The sequence below is a fragment of the Chenopodium quinoa genome, unplaced genomic scaffold (assembly GCF_001683475.1).
Source record: "Chenopodium quinoa cultivar QQ74 unplaced genomic scaffold, ASM168347v1, whole genome shotgun sequence".
Classification (NCBI taxonomy): domain Eukaryota; kingdom Viridiplantae; phylum Streptophyta; class Magnoliopsida; order Caryophyllales; family Amaranthaceae; genus Chenopodium; species Chenopodium quinoa.
Genome location: NW_018745687.1, coordinates 198577 through 220744, shown reverse-complemented (window position 1 = coordinate 220744; position 22168 = coordinate 198577). Strand labels below are relative to the sequence as shown.

The following is a 22168-nucleotide window of genomic DNA, read 5'->3' as shown; positions in this document are numbered from 1 at the left end:
CCCAGAAAGTCGCCATTAAAGGATTAAGCTTAATTACAAGCTTAATTAGCATTGAATCATCATCAGCTTATCTCTAAAAATCCCAAGGATAGTGGAAAATGGAAACAAGACATGCCTTCAGCAAAATACATGGAGCTCAACCTGAAGAAAATATTCTGAAAATGGAAAGTCCAACAGTTATCCCTAAGCCATCATCAGGCTTAGCTCTCAAAACTGCTCAATCATCTGAATTAAAGTACCATCAATGCATTGCTTGGGGCTGGTTTTCACCCTTGCAAGTCGCTTGGGACTCCTTTTTTAGCCCTCAGATACCCTTGGGGCTCCTTTTTAGCCCTCAGATACCCTTGGGGGTCGTTTTAGCCCTCAGATATGCCTCGGGTTTTACTCCGGCATATGCAATAACTTATCTCATCTTTATTCCGCGTGATATCCGAACTTCATGCGATCTCGTTCCCACATCACGCGTGGGGATAAATGTTTGGGCCAAGTCCATTGTCCTAAGCCCATTGACCTGGAATTACGAAAATACCCCTCCATGATCCAGCCCATCATTAATCGGAGCAAAGTACAGATTTATCCCTAATTTGTCCAATTAAGTACAACTTCTGCCACCTGAAAGTACATCTATAAATAGCTCTCCAATCATTAATGATGGTAACTTTTTCCTAATTCTCTAACCTTCTCTCTCTACTTTCTCTCTCTAAAGTACTCCTTCTCTCTCTACTTTCTATCTCTAGAAAGTACATTCGCTAACTTAAGCATCGGAGGGGCTTTCCCGGGTCACACCCCCGGGGCAGTTAACCTTCTTTCTCTTTTGCAGGCCTAGCTCTCGGACAGCAAGGCATAGCTGAGGGAAATTCGGACATACATTGGACATAGTTCTAGGATATCTTGATTACCCTAACACCGAGGAGTATTCTGTTATCAGAAACAATAGAGTTACTCAAAAAGTATTACAAAGGATTACTCTAACAATATTATACGAATAGAGTTGTTCTATGAGTGCTATACGGATTACTTATATGGCCAACCACACAAAAAACGCATTGTACTCCTTATTACTGGTGCTATAGGATAGGTTCAAAGCCTAATTTCTCAGGTTAAAATTTGCATATTTTGCACATTAAGTTTTAGTCGAAAATGTCCACATTAGATTCTTTGCAAAATCTTGTTACTCTTGCATTTGATTGGATGATATCATATACTCCGTACATAGTAAGATTGGGAGTTATTGTCAGAGGGATTTGATAGTATATACTTTGTCAGTTCGTCTGCATTAAATTAAGATCCATACATGATATATTTAAGCATACAAAAATACTCCCTCGCTTTCACAATGATGTTTCTGTAATTGGAATCTTTGACTTTTTAAAAATGGAAAAATTGATTTTTATAATCCCACCTTTGCACGATTTACTTTTAATAATCCCACATTTAGATTATTATTTAATAATCCCACCTTTGTAAGGGATTTTCTTCTATCGGTCTTTAGTGACCGGTAACCTATACATTAGGTAAACTATTTTGTTTTTTTAAGTTGAGTGACACATGTCACCAAATAATTGGCCAAAAAGAAAAGGAAAATTTGCAAATTGCAGTCATTTAAAGTTCGTATTTTGCAAATTGCAGCCATTTAAAAAAAATTGCAAATTGCAGCCCAAAAGTTCGTATAAATTGTAAATTGCAGCCCGATTCAACTTTTTCATCGGTTTACAAGTCGAAAAATCTCCGATTAAGGTTTAGAGGCCATTTTAGCTCTTAGGGGCCCAAATTGAGCTCGAAATTAGCAAAAAAATAACGCAAATGCCTCGTTTTACTTAACAAAAATGTATTAATTTGTGGGAAACTATAAATATGAGACACTTACGTTATTTTTTTTGATAATTCTGAGCTCAATTCGGGCTCCTAATGGCTTAAATGACCCCTAAAACCTTAATCGGAGATTTTTCGACATGTAAAGCGATGAAAAAGTTGAATCGGGCTGCAATTTACAGTTTATACGAACTTTTGAGCTGCAATTTGCAAAAAAAAATTTAAATGGCTGCAATTTACAAAATACGAACTTTAAATGGCTGCAATTTGCAAATTTTCCAAAAGAAAAACCAAAAACCTTTAAAAAAAATTATTGTAAAAATACCCGGCCAACCCCCAGCCCAACCACCCTAACCCCAACCTCCGCAGTCTCTCCCCCCATCCCTACTGCAGAAACGCCCATCCCTACCGCTGGAATCTGCAACTCCACCGCCAAAACACCGGGACCCATATTCCCAACCCCACACAGCAAAACCAACCATTAATTTCAATGATTTAAGAAAAAAAAAGTTAAAAAAAAATAAAAAAAACCCTTTAATAGCAGAATAGCAGAAGGGGATGTCTTAGGCTGGAGTTTCGATGGCTAGAGGGACTTTTCGGCGGTTTTTGGGGGTGAGAGGAGGTTTTCGGCGGGTTATGGTGTTTTTCAAGGTGGTGGTTATGGTGGTTTGGGGTTGGGAAACGTTTTAGAGGGTGATTTCGTGGGTGCCTTTTGATCAGATGGGTGGGTTCTGTATTACTGGGTTCCGGCCGGCTGTTTACGGGGGGTTTAGGGTGGCGGCCGGCCGATTTTTGGTGGGGCGAAGGTGAGGGTTAAGGGTTCACGGTGGATGAGGGTGGCTGATGGTTTTTTTTTTTTTTTAGTTTTTAACTTTTTTTTAATTTTTTTCAACCAATTATAAAATGACACGTGGCATATTAACTTATCAAAACCGGTTACCAACAGGTCAGGACCAATAGAAGAAAATCCCCTATGAAGGTGGGATTATTAAATAATAATTTAAAGGTGGGATTATTAATAGCGAACCGGACAAAAGTGGGATTATTTGAATCAATTTTTCCAGTAAAAATATGATATAATCTTCTAAATTTCTTTCAATTTCTAAGAACAAATATAGTCGTATGAAATTTAATTTAATTCATCTTCATGAGTTTATTATTAATATCTAACCTTTTTATTTTTTTGCTAATGTGATACTAAAGATATTTGTGGTCAAAAATAGGTAAAAATTTACATTGATTTACGTAAACAGAAACACCATTATGAAACGGAGAGAGTACTAAATTTACAAGAATAACGAAATTTAATGAGGACTAACGATGTTAATGAGCTAATAACATTAACACTGTGATTAATATACTTGGAGCTGATAAGTTCATACATCATCCTAATTCTTATTTCTTGTAAAAAAATTCCTACAGATTTTTCGACAGCTTATTGTCCTCTACCGAACTGATCGCTCAGTTCATACACATATACATTAAATTAGATGCTGAGGCCTCTCTACACAACAATGGATTCCGCTATTAGCTCATCTATTAACAATACTTCAATATCCCTACCTACAGCACTGATGTGCTCTCCAAGCTTCATCCACCTCATGTCACTAAGTATCAACATGTCAATGGCATTTTCTGCTAGCTTTTTTTCCTGCTTCTCAAGCAGTTTATGAAGCTCGGTTTTAAGTACATCTTTCAACCATTGTGGGCCAATAATCTTTCTTGATGTCAATGTCCACGACTCCAAATCTACAATTTGCTCAGAGATCTCTACTATTCGGGCATTTATATGGTCAAACAACAGTCTTCGCTCAGATCTTGAACATGACTCCAATTCACCATATCTCTTCTCAAGATCTTCGAACACCCAGGGGTCAATAGGACAATCTGGGGAGTGCCACGTTCCATGAAACAACTCAGAATCAGTTTCATTAAGCCCAGAGAGGGCCAACACATCTACCAAGTACCAAGATTCCCAGCACTCTCCAGCTTGAGGAAAGTGCTTGCCATCATGCAACTCGGTTGAATCCTCCCCGTACTCATCACTGGAAACAACCACAGATCCTTCATCGTAACCTTCTGATTCCAGCTTAAGAAGCTGAAGTTGTTTTCTTAACCCTGAAAGTGAAATACATGTTCAGAGTGATAAATTTACTAACAAATGGTAAAACAATTGGCAAGTATTAAAAAAACACAAGTTTACATCGTATATGCAACATCATTATATAGCAATATCCATCATATCTAGGAATCATCATCATATACGTACTGATGCAACTCACAAGCAATGCACATTAACAATTACCATTGCCACCACCGATAACAAACTACTAATGCTAGTTTAATTTTTTAATAGTCTCTAATCTTTGCCATATGTTTATTTCACTCTTCATTTCCTTCTCAAGTACCCATGTCGGACACTCGAGACTTTCACACTTCACTTTATGACAAAATCAGACAAAACTTGCATAAAATGACTGTATGACTTTAAACTTCTAGCCAAGTCTAAATAACAAATATCCTAGCTGAGTTTTCCTTACAGTTTGTTTGGATAATATTAAGGGAAGGAAAAGAAGAGGGAGGTGAAGAGGAAAGGAAAAGGAAGGGGAAGGAAGAATGGAGAGTTTTCCTTCCAAATCTCTCAAATTGTTGGAGGGATCATTTTCTTAGATTTTAATTTCTCCATTTCTCTTGCCTCCAATTCCCTTCATCCCTAATTTGTTATCCAAATGAAAGATACTCCCTCCCTCCATTTCCCTTTTCTTCTTTTCCCTCCATTTCTTCAATCCAAACATCTTAATAAAAATGGATAGAGGGAAGCGGTATCAATATGTAGTATGACTTAGTAGCTCACTACCCACTAAAGGACCCCCCCCCCCAACTTTCTCTTTTAAATTCTTGTTCTCTCCCCTCTTCTTTAACCTTCCTAAATAACACTTTACGAAAAACTGTGTACAAAGTTCAGACTTCCTCATTGCAACTTCAGACTTCCTCATTGCTTAGAGATATTTGTCAGTGAATTATCATTACTGTCAGAATTTCAAAGCTTTACATCAAAGTATTATTGTCTCCACCTTAAATAACACTACCTTCACCTGAGTTGAAACTAATATGGAAAAGAAAACATATGGGAGGTTAGTTCTAACCATTTGATTAACCCATATCCAAAAGCTAATACAATTTATATGTGCTTTGATCATATCCCAACACTGTACTCTACTTTCATAATTTGAAACCCATATTTACCCAACCAACCAACTAGCTTAATTGAAACTCCAAAGCCTCCTTTAATTGGTATAAAATCAAATCAGATCATAGAAATGGAATCTTCATCATTCAAGACCATTCTAGTAAATCATTCATATTAGTTGATTGCTTGCAAAGTAACAAATAGGCCATAAAAGAATTGAATATCATTTGCATGATATCAAAAGGTTCAGTAGTTAAGTACACATTAGGTAGTAGTGAGAAGGCTACTTCTGGCAATCTTGAAAAGGACACCAACAGGGGATCCATGATGTACAAAAATTAGATATAAAAACTAGCCGATATTACCTAAATTGTTATGTAGTACACAGTTAATACACTGGTCATACTAAGACTTCGTAGCACATTACATTCCTGTTCCGTGTAAAATAAATACTAATTTGATTTAAATTCAGATTCTATATAACCACCAGCATTAGCTGTATAGCATCCTTTTAGAAACATATGGACTTAAATCTAACAATCCTGGTAACAAATACCAAATAAAAGAATTTAGGATGCAATAGCATTACTTGAAATGGAATTGTTACTTTTAAAAATGTATATATTAATTGGGAAACTTGAAAGAGAAACAAGCACCACATATATAGATTCTCACCATGAAGTTCAGCGCTGACTCTCTCAAAACACTCTGAACCAGATGAAACATCTTCAACAAAAGGAGCTTCCAAAACTGAAACAGGACTGGGTTGCTCAGACTCCTTGCTGTTTGCAGGAGAATCTGCATGAGTTGCAGCACACTGCAGACAAGAGGAATCTCCTACCTGCAATATCAAGACAATTACATTTAAGAAGATAGCACAACAGAACAAAATATCCAAAGTGAATGACTATAACTAAAACTGCTGAAATTTACACAACAAATTTCAAATATAACGATGACTGCCAATTTAAAAGGACACATTTGTTTTATTCGCCTCAGAGTCTTATCTATACTCTGGAATGATTGAGATAAAAGCTTTGACAGATGAAAAGATATTATGTCACGTCCAAACATCACATCACTCAAAAAGTATGCCAATCTAATGCCCCTATAACTCTAATGGGGTTGAAGAAAAGCATAGAGAGACTTTCCTTGGGCAATGGTATTGGTTGAGGATAGTAATTACAAAGGAATGCTTCAACAGAAAAATAAAATAAAATAAAATAAAAAATCATGGTAAATAAAAATGAGGGTTGATATTGGACAACATCTTTATCAGTTCTCTTTCCTTGCATATATATTACAGAGTATAAATCAATAATACCATTCCAAGGCTCATCATGCTCCTAATTGGGAGCTGGGAGTGTGGAGTGGTATACCTTCTAGAAAAAAGAAACTAATTGATTCCAGAACTTCAGATAAAACAGTTCAGCAGGCACACTCTTCCAGGTTATCTCATGAAACTCACCCTATCAACATGTGAAAACCACCTCTGCATGGAGTGAGGACATTTTGATTTAGTAGCTAAATGTGCCATGATTTAAGAAAAATGAAGAGACAAAAAGCCTTCAGTTCCTACATAGTGGCAAGCCTAACTTTAGAGGGACCGACATATTGAGGTTGAAGGAATTGTGTCAGATAGGTTTATGATCTAGACCACATGTAGGTTCCTGGATAAGATAGGTGAAAACCCCCTTACTTCTAAGGTCATCATGTGGAGGGCATTTTTTAAGAAGCAATAGAATTATTTCAGTCAAGTTTCTAATCAATTTTCAATGTTGGACAACATACCTCTTTTTTGCCACTCTTGAACGTTGCATCTAGCCATCTAGTGCTTTCCCTTGAAAATTTTTAGGATAATCAATAATACCCTAACTAAAAACTTTCACTGCTCATCAAATTATGAAACACTTTATCTCCTCAAGTGTCTAATATAGTAGTATACTTTCTCATAAGTAAAGAGTTGATCTTTTTTATTTTTATTCAATAAATACCACAGATTTGTATACTGATATATATGATCCCATACTTTTTTAAGGGAATTCAAACAACAAAATCACAAAACTGCCATAAATGAAAGGTAGGTAAGATCGGGAGATACCAATGCCATACCAATGCCTTTTTCTTTAAGAGATGGCTCTTGTTTGTGGCACGCATTTTGAGGTTGAGATTATACAATGTAAACGAACAAATTAATCAGAATAACTTTAACACATGGTACCTAATCCTTACCTATTCCTGGTTTTCAAATTATTTTGATGAAATCGTTCATTAACCTTTACTAATCACCTCCTAAAGTGTGTGCCTTAAGGCTGTGTTGCAAGCAAAAGAAAATGGAAGAAGTATATATATACAAAAAAGGTTTATTTCCTCGTCACCCTCCCAAGACTCAACAATGAACACTGAATACTTCACAGAATTCAGTTCAAAATAGGTAATTTTATTAGCCAATAAGGAACAAAAAAATTGTTCAATCATCACAATACATGCCACGGTATTAAATAGCTCTTATACATATTGATAAAAAAACTCATAATGAGCTTGAATTTGTATCCTTTACACGGAACATTAATGCTGCATTATCAGAACCTTTGATGTTTAATAGTAGCTTATGGGAGGACAAAAGTACTTTGTTTCGATAATTTTCTAGGATCTTTTCAAATTTAATAATTGCTTCACTAAAAGACTAACAATTTAAATGACAAGACAAGAGTTAATTTTGAATACTCAAATACTCCTCAATTGCACTAGGATTTCTTACAAAAAAACAATTCAAACCAAATTGCTAGATTCAAAAGTATCAACTAGTTTATATTGTCATTAAATTTAAGATCCAAGGCAATATAAGTAGTAAATGTAGGTCATTAAGAAATAAGAACTATAAATCAAAAGAAACATAATCATTTCTAGCCCATCTGTTCAGTCTTCCGTTCTTCATTTTGCCATATTTCCGCATTAAAATCTCTTGCCTCTACTAAAAAGAAGAGACAAATAATGATTTCGTTTAACAAGTTAGTTCATTTAAAGGATACTCCCTACAATTCTTTTTGTTCTTCTCATTTGGAATTTAACCTTTAGACTCTTTACTTAAAATTAGAGATTATGTGGGGGTCTTGTTTGATTCGTCTCAATGAGTACTTTAGAAAATTCATCTTTGAAAATTTCTAGTAATATGTAATTATAAATAGGGAAATTCTCAATGGTAACCCCCAACTTGTGTAACACTGAAATGGTGACCTCCTTTTTTTTTAAAATTTCACAAAATGACCTCAATTAAAAAATTTATCCCAATTATAACCTTATTTCATTAATTATTTAATTAAAATTAACCATAGTTAAGGTTTTTTGAAAAAAAATAAAAATAAACCCTTTAGAAAAATAATAACCATCAACCAGCCACCCACAGCACCACCTCCACCAGTCAGCCCATCCATTCCCTCTCCCCCTTCACTGCCGGCGTTCGGCACAAATTCCCCGCCGACGCCCACCCCCAACCGCCAGCGACCCTAAACAGACCCCTAGACCCTACCCTGACTCTTTCTCCCAGCCCCTACCCTTTCTTCCACCTCGAGTGCCGCCTGAAACTCACATCCCCAACCTCATCGCCTAGTTGCGTGAAAGGCTGAAACCCATAACCCATCTCCAACCCCCTTGCCTGAAACCCGTAACCCATCCCTCACCCCTTGCCTGAATGTCGTAACCCATCCCCCACCACCTCGCCTGAATCCCGTAACCCATCCCCCACCACCTCGCCTGAAACAGAGCGGTAATCGAGGTCGGGGGTTCTGGGAGCGCGGTGGTTAAGGTCGGAGGGTTCTGTCGCACGATGGTCAAGGTCGAAGGGTTTGGGGCGCGCGGTTGTCGGGGTTTGGATTAGGGTCACATCTAGTGGTGGCTGGGTGAAGGTGAGGATGGAAGTGGTTGAGGTGTTGGCTGGGTTGGTTGGTGGTGGACTGTTGGTTTTTTTAAAAAAAAATATTAGTATTTCATTACAAAAAATAAATAAATAACCATAGTTAATTATAACTAACCTATTTATTAAGATTAGATTACTTGTGAGAATAAATTTTTAATTAAGGTCATTTTGTATAATAAAAAATAAAAAGGGTTACCATTTCAAGTTGGGGATTACCATTGAGAAATTCCCTTATAAATATTAATGATAAAAAAAAAACAATGCATTGGCAAATGGAAAAAACAGATTGGGACATAGGGAATCCTAAACATTGGAGACATAATAAATGTGGTCATGTCATATCCGGACATGCAAAAAAAAAAAAAAAAAAAAAAAAAAAAAAAATTGATATTGAACTAAATTGTAAATTTGAAATTTGATTATATCCAATTTTATCAGAATTCAGAACCAAGAATGAGACAACCTGAAAATTCTTGGTTCAAATTAGAATCAGCACATTTTTACCCAACTGACCCTAATTTTGTTGTATTTTAGATATGGAAATGAGATTATGAGAAGCTTCACTTCAGCTATTATTAACCTATTTGTATTATGGATTTAGCAAGATAAATTTGGATGTGAATTAGTGTTTGTTACTCTTTGCTATATGGCACTTATATGAAGTATATTCTGTAGAGACTAGATACACATATTGCATTTAAAATTTGAAACAGAAAGGGCATCTTGAAATTCCTTTACTAGGGTCAACCCATAAGCTTTGGTTCTTTAGCAAGCATTATCCTACCCAAGATCTCCTGACCTAAAACCCAGGACCAAACTCAATAGAAGCATACACAAAAAATGAATAAATGAACAAACATTACTTATCTAACCTGTGGCAAAGAAGGCATGCCACTTGTTGAGGAACCATCTTTTGGTATATTACAGGACGGAGATGCAGTAGCTGGTTCATCATAAACATTGTTCTTTTCCTTTTCTACAAAGTCTAGACATGAATCATTTCTACTTGATGGCACCTCTAGAATCACAGTTTTTACATCAGATGAATCCTTCCCGTCAGTGGTGATATTTATCATGTTTCCACTGCATTGCACTTCATGTATATCATCAACCATATCTACCTTTACATCAAAAGACTCAAATTTCTCATCATTAGGTTTACTGCTATCTGAAAAAGATACGCCCTTTCTTCTAGAATTCCTCTTAATAGACTTGTTTCTCATATGATCAACACTTTCTTTTTGAATCAGAAACCTTTCTGCAGTAATTGCTTCATTCCTTGAGTTAGATTTAGGACTTCCAAGGTGATTAATGGAAGACGGAAGAGACCTTGACCTTGATAGATTCTGAACACAGCCATCCTTCCAGCCATCCCTACTGCTAATACCCAAAGGAGGATTAACTTTTGCAGTTTTATCATTCCTCCCAGATGTGCGTAAATGCTCATCCTGTGGAACTACAATGTCCGGGCTCCGTTGCCTTATGTCTACATCTGGAATAGCAAGCATATCAGCTAGTGTGCTGCCTTTACTAGACGCTCCATGCTCTTGAGACCTGTGAGTCATTTTCCATCTCTCAGAGAGTCTCTTTTTGGCCTCCATATTGACAGAAGACTCCATGTACCATAATGATGAAGCTTTGTTAGGAACTATCCTGTTAGATGAAGTCCGGGAACTTGCAAAAGTGACCTCTGATTCATCGGATGAATCATTTTCAGATGTATCGTGAGAACTTTCATCAGCAGAATATCCTTTATACCCATTATATCCTGATGATGAAACAGTTGAGGAATCGGTTCCTAATTTATTTCTCATTCGGCGAGTAATTTCCCTGGCCAGCTCTCTAGATTCCCGAGATTTTCTCCCATAATTGTATGAATCACCATGTTTGCTTCCCTTACCCCTCACCTCAGGTCCAAGATGCTTTACATTCGAGCACTCAGTATACAGGTTGAAATCTGACTGGGGCTCACAAGGGCTGGTGGACGATGCAGATTTAGTGATATTGAGTGACTTGCTCAGATTAGGCTTCAAAACAACAATTTTTGTTGGATTTGATGAAGTATCCTCATTACCTCCTGAGTATCTCGAGTTATGCAAATCTGTACTATGCGGAGTGTACATGTTACCATAACAGCTAGCCGAATGTTTATGAGAATGCCTAATATCGATTTTTTGAGAAGCTTCACCAGTTGTCTGACACCCTATGACATCAATATTACATTTTAAAGCATTCTTGGAGTTCATGCCCAACACACACCTTTTATAATGTTCAGGAGAATCATGCAAGTCATGAAGATGCTTCGAAAATAACGAATCAGGCTCCTGGAAAATTTTCAACAAAAGATCTTTGTTAGAATCAAGCACATCAAGTGCATCATGATACTCTTTCGAATGCTGCAGATTTTCATCAGTAGAAAAACGCTTGATATCCATGAATTTTTGCCTTATGAAGCTAATCTCATCCTCACAGGAAGTCCAATTGGAAGCTGCATGAAAAGTGTTCCTTCTGATTTCCATATTAGATCCGTCCACAACTTCATACACATCTTTAAACTGCTGTTGCCCTGTTACATTCTTCCTGTGTGATCGGCTGTCACGAAGTTTGCCATTTTTGAAAAACCCAGCTGAATTAGAACCCCGCTGATGACTATCAGACTGTCTCTTCGGCTTTTTGTTAGTATTGTGCGGAGTAGGCAACCCATCAAGACCCATCAACCTAGCAATAATGCTTGGTGATCGTCTTCCAGATTCAGTTTCCTTAGACATCTCGTCAGCCAATAACTTCTTCATAGTGGTACCAGTTGACAGCTCTCCACTACCTCTTCCCAAATCAAATGACAACTATAATATACAGATAAAACCATAAGCTACAAAACCAGAAATTTAAAATCAAAAACCAAATTTAACATTAAACCACCTAAGTTAAACTAAATCACAACCAACTCCAAACCCCAACAAAGCAGGATGAACAAGAACCTTAATTCTAGTTATAGAAGTACTCGAATTACCTCCGAAGTTGAAATGCTACTGCAAGAACCCGAATGATAACCTGAATTCGGCGACCTATTCTGCTTTCCAACTAGCTGGTTTCCTGAAACGAAACTCACAATATCACCATCAAGTAAGCTCCAACAAATGAACTACACCAAACGAACTTATACAAGGTTCTCAAGCTTACGGTAGCTATAAAACCCGTCTAATTGCATAAAAAGCAAGACGAAACAACCCAAATTCAACCATTACAACAACTCAAATGCAACAACAAACACAAAAAGCAGCAACCCGAACGAACATGTCATCATAACAAAGTAAAAAAAGAAGTGATTTCTAAAATGCAGCATCATTATAACCCAAATTGAAGCAAGCAAAATCATGGCACTACCCACTAAAGTAAAGTAACTACCAATAATTACGGCATTTTAATAAAATTAATTTTTAAAAATTTGATTATCCTAAAAGTAAGACACGACATACTAACATCTACTATATTTTTGAATAATTATGCTGAAAATAAAATGAGAGAATATTAACCTCGATCAACAATGGTGGTAACATTAACTGAAGGCGATGAAACCCTAGCATGCGGTCTTCTTAGCCGAAATCTGTCCATTTTCAGTCATTTAAACTGCTTTTTTTTCCCTTTTTTTTTCTCCTATTTTGCTACATTAAAGTAGAAACAATTTCTAGTAAAAAAAAAAAAAGTAACCCTTAATTTTAATTCAAATTCAAAAATTGAAAGGTGACAAATTCATGGAATCTAATTAGATCCTAGAGTAGAAAAAAAGACACTAAAAAAACAAAAAAGAGGAGAAAAGAACAGGAAGCAGAGGTAAAGGATAGAAAGTGAAAAAACAAAAAGAGGCGGCCATTAATGGCGGACTTTGTAGCTCGAATTTGTTTCTCTCTTCAAATTATCAGGGCTCTTTTTTTTTTTTTTTTTTTTTTTGGGGTAAAGTTAGAGAGTACTCCGTAGTAGTGTAGTAGTGTAGTGAAGAAAGTGGGGTTTGGAATTCAAATACCGAAATCTGACAAGTCTTGTTTCTTCTGAGACTCTCTTTCTCTGCGCGGGCAAGTCATCCTGTCCATGTGATTGTCCCTTACTGCCACGTGTCGGTGTTCTAATTTATCTGGACTCATATGGCCCTATTTTTCACCGATTGGGGTAATTAATAAAGGCAAATTCTATATATAGCCCGTAGGGCTATATATAAGCATTAATTACATATTTGATTCTCTTATACTTTCTAGAAAATACTTAATATAACTGATTAATTGATTTACCCAATTACATAATTAATGTTATTCACAACAATACTAATAATTACAATGAAAATACATGTTCCCAATAAAAAAACTCAATCATCCTACCTCAATTCAGCTTCCCAGAACAGTTATATTATGTACAAAACAATACCGCATAACATTCTATCTATGGTGTTTCGGCAACTGCTCGTGTTTCCCCTTCAATTCAAGGTCTCATTGAAAAATTATGACAAAAGACGTCTACAAAAATTTTGGACATCAAGATGTGTCATGAAGACGGAACTTTGTTTTTTATATTTTTTTTTTTGAAAGGTTGTAGCCGGTAGGATTAAACCAGAAATGTTTTTTTCTTTTTTAAGAAAGTGAAAAACAAATTATCAGGAGTTTATAATCAGTTTTACAATATTATGTTAGTGGTTTTTTACTATCTTCCAAAAATACTTAGTTTCAATGCATTATTAAATGTAGTGTCATGACAATTTATTCTATCAACAACACTACATTAAATGATTAGTTTTTTTTAATTCAATAATAATATTATATTCCATTGGAATAAGAAAAAGAGCATTAAAACTATGAAATTGTTGTTTTTTATACATAGCCCTTAGGGCTATGTATAGCAAAACTTATTTTTTATTAATAAATCATCTGTTTGTTTACTTTTTGAATTTGTTTACTTGAATCTTGTTTTATTTATGTTCATTTTCGTGTCTTAATTCTTTCCGTCGGGTGTGACTAGGGATGGGACTATGAGAGGATTTCTTATCCTCTACTAAGTAAAGTCCACTTGTCCTCTTTGTCGTTGATGGTTTAGTATTGGTTTTAATGTCGTTGGTATACCAACAACAACCAAGTCAAGTCTAGATGGTACTCTTCTTTGATACCAACGAATTGTTAAATGATTTTCCTTTTGATACTATCGAACACCTTTTTGATACCAACGAACCTATTTATATATTAATATTGTTATGGGTAAAATTTAGTCAATGATGGTCAACCAAAGTAAACGACGCCGAAGACAAGCTAGCCTCGATGGACGAAAGAAGCACCAGCTGCCCTCCTATTTTCTAGGGAAAGATAGACGTGGAAGACTAAGTCCATGTTCAAGCTGTGTCATGTCGTTAGTAGGCTAAACAGAAAAAAGATAATGATGAAGCTGTTTCTGGAAATCAAGGAACAGAGTTTATCACATTGCAACGGCTAGAGATTAACCCTAGAAACCATCCATATAAGGAAGCATCGTCATACGAAGAAGACATCACAACCTAGCTACAAAAAATACTCTAAACGTACATTGTAAACCGATTTCTTTGATATTTTCATAGTGAAAGTTTGGTAGATCTTCATTCTACCCGTGGTTTTTACCTTCATTGGGTTTTTCGCGTCACCAATCCCTTGTGTCATTTCTTTATTTTCAACTTTATTATTAATCACGGTTTTATTTAGTTAATGTGTAGCCTAGATTTTGATATTCAATCCCACCTAACGAAAAGTAGCATAAACAGTTTGGCGCCCACCGTGGGGCTACAGCTAGATTTAATCCAAAATACCTTGATTTAACCCTCAAAATGTCTCCCAATGAAATGACCTCAGATTAGCTGAAAAAATCTTATGAGAAAGCTCAAGTCGATCTCGTGGCAGCCTGGGAATCCAATGAGCGTCTGATCATGGAAAAGGAAGCATCGGAATCTGATGTAGCTAATCTTCGTCAGCAGTTGGAATCAGCTTAGAGCAACCGTCGTCGCCGCCCAAGGCAGCTGGGTCTGATCCCGAGGATGCCGTCTTTGGATATAGTGGAGTCTCCGCATGATACCTATACCGAATCCAGTGATAGAGAGATGCAGACGGACCCTCCGATCTGGAATAATGGGTAGCAAGGAAATTTCCAGACTCCAGGCGGTGAGTAGCAAATCAAAGATCGCGAGCCGAATCAAACTGAAATCTTGCTCTAGAGATTGGTCGCTTTAGAGAAGCAAAACTCTAGGGTGTTGTCGATGATGAAGAGGATGTCAGGTTTCCGGTCCCCGTCCAGAGAGAAGCTCCTGATGGATTCGCAGCAACCCCGTTCAGCGACGAGTTGTCCAGGGCCCATATTCCTAGAAGATTGTCGCTCTCGACGTTCACCTTGCTTTATGATGGGACAACCTGTCCAGAGAAGCATGTTGAATACTATAAGCAACGGATGTGGCAAGCTTTCATCCCGTTTGAATGCTGGGAAGCATGCATGTGCAAGTCCTTCGGCGCGACGCTAACTGGTCCCGCCCTCAAGTGGCTTGGCAAACTTGAACCAGGTAGTATCACTAGCTTTGCTATGTTAATTAACAAGTTTTATTCCCATTTTGAAAGCAGCAGGCAGTTCGATAAGCAGACGAGCGACTTGTACCGGATCGTCTAAGGGCCCAAGGAAAGCATCAAGACTTATTGGTCCCGTTTCAACAAGGAAAAGGTCTCGATAAAAAATGTCGACAATCGGACTGCCATCGAAGCCTTCCTTCGAGGATTGCATGCATACAGATTCAGATCTGTTCAAAGATATGGTCAAGTATCCCTGCTCAACATTTGAAGAGGTCCGGACAAGAGTTGTGGCCCAGATGCGTTTCGACAAGGACATCGCCAATCCAAGTTCCAGTCAGAATGTCAAAAGCTCGATTGATCGCAAGGCTACAAGCAATCCGCGAGGATCATGGCGACATCAGCCATATGAAAGGCAGGTAGATCACGTTCTATTAATAATGTGCAGGTGAACAGATCATCGACGCACCGCAATATCTAGAGATATCCGAGTATGGATTCGAGGTGAACATTGTGGTGGTGGTGAAAGAGTTGGAGCCTTTAGGCAGCAAAGTTTGATGGCTAATGAAGAGCAATAAGCCGCATTCAGAAAAGGATATGAGTAAGTGGTGCGAGTTCCATAGCAACCATGGTTACAAGACGGAAGATTGCTACACCTTGCCTAAAGAAGTCATCTTCCAGCTAAAGAGAGGCAACCTCAAGCATTTGCTGGGAAAGAAGAAAAGCGATGCACCTAGTAACGCTAAAGCCGCAACGACAAGCAGGCCCCCAAAACCGCTTGTGCCTGAGGTAGTAGTTAATGTTATTTCTAGTGGTTCAGATATTTGTGGATTAACCTATTCTACAGCCAAAAGAATTGCAAAGTCGTCAACAAAAAATGCAAATGTCTCGGAAGAGTTAAGAGATCCTCTAGAAAAGAAGCTAGAAGATATGGCCCTTACTTTAGACGATGACGACATCAACAACATCAACAAATAGCATGAAGATTCCTTGGTGATTTCTTTGATGGTCGGGAATTTTCTGCTTCGAAGGGTGCTGGTCGACGGAGGAAGCTCCGCCGATGTTTTGTTCCGGAGGACTATGGAAGATATGTGGCTGAAAGATAGCGACGTCATCAGAAGTGCAACGACCTTGGTTGGTTTCATTGGTGAGACTATGTCACTCTCGGAGATATAACCCTACTAACCTTTGTCGGCGACCTAAATCCCCAAACCAAATTCAATATCGTCGACTGCCCTTCTGCCTATACTCCCATTATGGGCAGACCATGGATCCACTTATTTAAAAGCCATTCCCTCCACTTACCACCAGTCAATCAAATTTCCAAACCCATGGGGAATCCAAGATATTAAAAGAAAGCCCCGTGAAGCCAAACACTGCTACAAAACAACCCTAAAACCGACCATGAGAACCACATAGCAATTACAGCAATTCCCGACACCAGACAATCCCAACGATCTCGAAATTGACGAAATACCCTTAGACCTTGAAAAACCATGTCAAACCGTTCGTGTCAGAGCCAACTTAGCACCTAAACTCAAAAACACTATCCTAGCCTTTCTCCGAGAAAATAAAAACTGTTTCGCCTGGTCTCATGAAGATATGACTGGCATAGATCCAAGCATCATTTCGCACAAGCTGAACGTCGGTCCAAATCACAAGCCTATAAAGCAGAAGCGTCGAAAGTTCACTCTGGAACGAAATAAGATCATCAACGACGAAGTGTAGCAACTCGATATAGGGAAAATAAGAAAAGTTAAATATCCAGATTGGCTCGCTAATGTTGTCAGCGTCGGCAAGAAAAATGGCAAGTGGAGAGTTTGTATCAATTTCACTTTTCTCAACAAAGCGTGCCCGAAAGATCCATTCCCGTTGCCGCACATCGACACCATGGTAGATGCAACAACATGTCATGAGCTCTTAACATTCATGGACGCTTTGATCTGGTCCTCCCTAGATGGTTCGGTCTCGTGTTTGAGAATTATGAATCAAGATTCAAGATTAGGTCCGCAATAATCAAGGATCCATGCCGCTCATGCAAGATATGTAGAAGGCTTGAAAACAATGAAACCTCACATGTTTGTAGAAACAAACTCACTATTAGCTTTAAATTCACCAAAAGGGAGTAGTTACAAATTTTTAAAAACAAAAGAATCCTGCTTTAAGGTCCCAAAAGTTCAAAGCGACTACCTTAGCATACTGACAGGCTAAAGTCGTATCACCTAATCAAAAGTAATTCCTAAATCCTCTAACTATGTAGATAGGGAAGTAGGGTTGAATACATAGGGAAACTAGTCTTTCTATTCCTAATTAATTATTATAATCTAAATTATTAAGTAACCAAATTATTATTATCGAAGGGAAAACTAAACTACAAAGATTAAGGGTAAAGAGAAATCAATAAATAAAAGGCCTAGGGCATAGGTTCACCAATAAATAATGCTCCAACAAAAATCCTAATTAATCCTAATTTAAACTAACAAAAATCGCCGAAGTCATCTTCTCAGAAACCCGCGCCCGGTCGGGCGCCACACCGCCCGGTCGGGCCCGCCTTTTTTCCATCATGGGCGTCTCTCGCGCCCGGCCAGGCGCGAGACAGGGCGAAGGATATTCTTCCTCGCCCGACCGGGCGCGCCTTCGGGCGTGCATATTTTGACTGGGACACACTCCTTTGCAACTCGGACTTCTCGATTGGGCTTCGATTCTTCGGCCCAATCCGAATTTACTCTTCGGGTCTTGAATACTCGGTCCAAATGCCTCAGTATCACATAAAAGGAATAGTGTCCTTTGAACAAGTGTATTATTCTGATAGCGGGTTCATAATTATTAGAAATCTAATATATTCAGTAAGGTCAAGTGATCGGAATGCCTGGGTGGAGGCCGCTTCCGATCAGTAATATTAATATAATTAATGTTATAGCTTAATCTTGACTGAACCCTTCGGGTCACACCCAAGCAAATACATGCGAACCAACTCGACGAATTAATTCGGAAGAAATTAATTCGTCGCCCGAGTGTTAAATAATTAGACGTCGGCAATTCGAGCTTAGAGCGTCGAAACCGATCGTCGGAAGTCGAGTCTAAATGATAAAAGACGAGACGTGCAAAATAATAATAAATCAACAATATTCCCGAAAATACCCCTAGCATCGGAGTGCCCCGAGCATCCGAATGCTATGGGCAAGACGAGCCGGCGCACCGTGCTGGCAGCCACGGCCAACCGCGGCTAGGCACAACAGCAGCAGGTGCGGGCTGGGCTCAGGCCGGGCTCAGGCTGGGCTCGTGGCTTGGCTCGGGCCATAGGGCCGTGAATAAGGGGAAGGTTGGAATATGGGAGTAAGTGGGATTGCCATGTGGCACAAGGTGAGGGAGAGAGTGGGGAGCAAGTTTGGTCCCCATCTCCAAGTGGTCCTCACCTACTCTCTCATGTATGCTTGACACTTGTTGACTTATTACTAGTTTGCTTAATAATTTTATTTTAACTTTAAAATAAAATGTGAAAATCTCATTGTCCCACATTGATGGGAGAGATTTTCATACTCCATCATTCCCTATAAATACCCAACTTTGGGCATTGGAAATGATGCTTGAGTGGGAGTTAAAAAGAGCATTCCATAATTTTGGGAAAACTCTTAAACTCATATAACACTCGGGTTTTGGTCGGACCTCGCTAACCCCCTGGTACTAGACCTTAAAGTTGTGTTCGCCTTTTTGTGGGTGGATACCGTCGGAGGCGCGACGCTTGACGTGCTCGTAGCTTTCAAGTAAGAGCCCCGGTTTTTGGGCAAAGCTCGCTTCGAGGGTAAGATTCGTTATCTTTTCTTTGTGATTATTTATTTATGCTTTATGATTTTAATTATTGCGAGTGGTTCCTTGGGCCGGGGTTTGTTTCCGCGGTGAGTCGGACTCACCAAATCCCAACAGCGGTATCGGAGCCCCGCTCGTTTATTTTTATAATCATATTTTTCAAGGTTTATTTTGGCTTAATTTTCTGGTTTAAGTTGCTAATTAGATTAGTAGCTCGGTTTTATTTATTTTAATCCCGTTTTTTAATGTCGATTTTGGCCCAGAACCCAGATTTTCGCCCAAGACTAGTGAATTTTGGGTGGAAAACGTATTCTGGAAAGGTTTTTACCCCCAAAGGGATTGTGATTTTAGCCAAATTCTGACCAGAAATGCCTTTTTCCAGGGGTTTTTCGTTTTTGACGAAAAACTTTAAGTCTTTTCTAACCTTGAAATTAATGGCATAAATAGTTGATTATATGGTTGACTATTTGCATTATTTTCTGCATTTTTATGTCCCCTTAAAGCACACTTACTTGGTAGTATTTGATGCTTAAAGGTTGATTTATTTTCACATAATTGCAAACTAATTGCTTTTAGTGTGAAAGTTTTATTTTTGAGGCTTCCTAAGTGTTAAAGATTCAATCTTTATTTGTGATAAGTGATTGAAACTTTAAAAACCACTAAATTCCATGTTATTTTGTGTTAAACTTTGATGTTTTAATCTTTTTGAGTTGATTGGAAACATAAAGTTTCGATTTTTGTGATAGAAATTTGGTTATCTTCATGTTGGAAGATATAATTTTCAAGGATTCACAAAATTTAGATGTTGGAATTTTCATTTGAACATTAAAGTTCATATTTTTCCAACTTCCCTTTACTTTGTCAAATTCTCAAGTTTAATTTAAATTGATTAAATTGAAAGTGAGAAATTGCCTGAATTTTATGTTGCACCAAGCTAAACCAATTTAATTAAGAATGGTTCTTGGAATTATTTTGGTTATTTGCACTTTGAAAATTTTATTAACTTAGACTTGTTTAAAATTTTATTTTTCTCTCTAAATTAGTTCTAAAATTAATTTTGAATTAATTATTGTTGTCTCGCGAAAAGGGATCAAATCCCGAGGTCGTGGCACGCAAAACGAGGCATTGCATCACCTTGGCGAGCCGGGCTGCATAGCAGCCCATATGTGGCTGCCAAGGTGGCAGCACCACCTTACTTGCGGCCACACGCACGGCAGCAACCACGCAAGGCAGCAGCACACGCGCGGCAGCAGGTGCGGGCTGCAGGAGCCACGCGCGGCTGTGCCGTGGCAGCAGCTCGCAGTCGTGTGCCGTGGGTCGTGTGTTCGTGGTCATGGCGTGTGCGTATGCTTGGTGTGGTGAGGTGGTTAGTCGTAGTAGGCTTGATGTTGCTTATTTTGCCGTTTTATTTATTTTAATTAATTTTGTTTATTTTAATTAAAATTTTGGGAGGCTAGGCCTCGGTTTTGAGCGGCATTGGCAAAATTTCATTTTGACAAGTTTGGGTGCTACCGACTTAATTAATTAGATTAATTAAGGAAATGTGGAATTTAGTGGGAGATTCAATTATTAATGACGTAAATTATATAATCGGTTAAACAACTTTGACTAGTTTTAATTAGGCGTGTTAATCGGATTAACCACCTAGATTAGTTACTAGTGCGCGCGTTGTTTAAATGCATTTTACTTTGTTTTAATTTGTAAATTTCATGGGCCATTCACAAATAGTGAATGGATGAATGGAATATATATATTCTCTCTCACAGGTTTTATGAAATGGCAACTAGTGGGACCCGACTAGGATAGAAAATACGGACTACGTGCCGTTATGTATTTTTGTAAATCTAAATACGGTCTACGCACCGTTAAGTATTTTTGTACTTTAATATTTAGATCATTCCTAGTTGTAGACACTAGTTTTTGCATAGTTTGGTTAAGTCTTGGAGACGGTGTATCTTGGAAGATAAAGCCTTGAATTGTAAATGAAGACCTTTTGAAGATATGAAGATCTCAAGGGGTCATGCTAGTTGCCAATATGCATCTATAATTTTTCTTTATATTTTATGCTTATATATATGTGTGAATTATTCGTTAGATGCATGTTTAGGTTTTCTTGATGTTGCGATGATTAGTTAAGTTCACTTAAATCAACCAACATAGAAATCCTAGGTCCCTAATAATATTGAGTCAAACTTGCCTTTCCAAAACAACACTTACTAACCGAACGAGAGTGATGGTAGGCTACGCCAAAGCGAGGTGCCATCACTTCTCCAAGGGGCATAAGGCACACCGGGTGTGCACGTTGGTTTTGGTTCAACTCATCGGTATGGTGAGGAGTCCTCACATACCGTGGCAAAAGAGACACATCGTCAAAGATGCATTAGATGCGACGATTGTATAACCAAGAGTGGCTTAGAGCCATTAGCAAGGCAATGCTTACCCTAGAAGATTGAGTGTTTAAGACAAGCCAAAGCATGCTTAACCACTCTTTGTTTCTTCGGATCTTGGAATCACCTTATTTTCGCCAAATAGGGACAATTATTATGCGTAAATAAGACGTTTAATTAGATTGAAGTTTGCATGAATGCTATTAAATTTCAAACTTATTATGTTCTTGATAAATGGTTATACTTAGCACTTATATTTATAGTATTCTAAATCAAATAATATTGTTTCCATGATTGGTAAAGGAAATCCTTGAGAATAGTTCTCAAAGAAAGGAAAAGCATTTCTAAAAAACAATTCTCATGACTGACTTTTATAATTAAGTCCGAAAGGACGGTTGGACATCATGTATTCAAAATACTAGGTAGTTTTGATAAAACACGAGGTATTGAGTTGCAAACTCAAGATTGTCAATGTTTGACAACCAACGTATCTTTTCGC

The 22168-nt window shown here is 37.8% G+C and overlaps 1 protein-coding gene across 1 annotated transcript; it reads right to left on the bottom strand.

The window, feature by feature from the left end:
- Positions 1 to 3073: 3073 nt before the first annotated feature.
- On the bottom strand, positions 3074 to 13131 carry LOC110718336. The gene is made up of 5 exons (XM_021897168.1): positions 12452 to 13131; positions 11929 to 12011; positions 9791 to 11761; positions 5678 to 5843; positions 3074 to 3930 (listed from the first exon to the last, which is right to left on the bottom strand). The coding sequence occupies exons 1-5, from the start codon at positions 12528 to 12530 to the stop codon at positions 3317 to 3319; spliced, it is 2913 nt and encodes a 970-aa protein (XP_021752860.1). The 5' UTR covers positions 12531 to 13131; the 3' UTR covers positions 3074 to 3316.
- Positions 13132 to 22168: the final 9037 nt, after the last annotated feature.

What these genes read in the sequence shown, in the direction of transcription:
- LOC110718336 (XM_021897168.1), bottom strand. Translation starts at nt 12,530, where the DNA reads ATGGACAGATTTCGGCTAAGAAGACCGCATGCTAGGGTTTCATCGCCT. An exon ending in TACCACCATTGTTGATCGAG is followed by an intron (nt 12,012 to 12,451) that starts GTTAATATTCTC and finishes GTTTCGTTTCAG; the next exon opens with GAAACCAGCTAGTTGGAAAG. An exon ending in GTAGCATTTCAACTTCGGAG is followed by an intron (nt 11,762 to 11,928) that starts GTAATTCGAGTA and finishes TGTATATTATAG; the next exon opens with TTGTCATTTGATTTGGGAAG.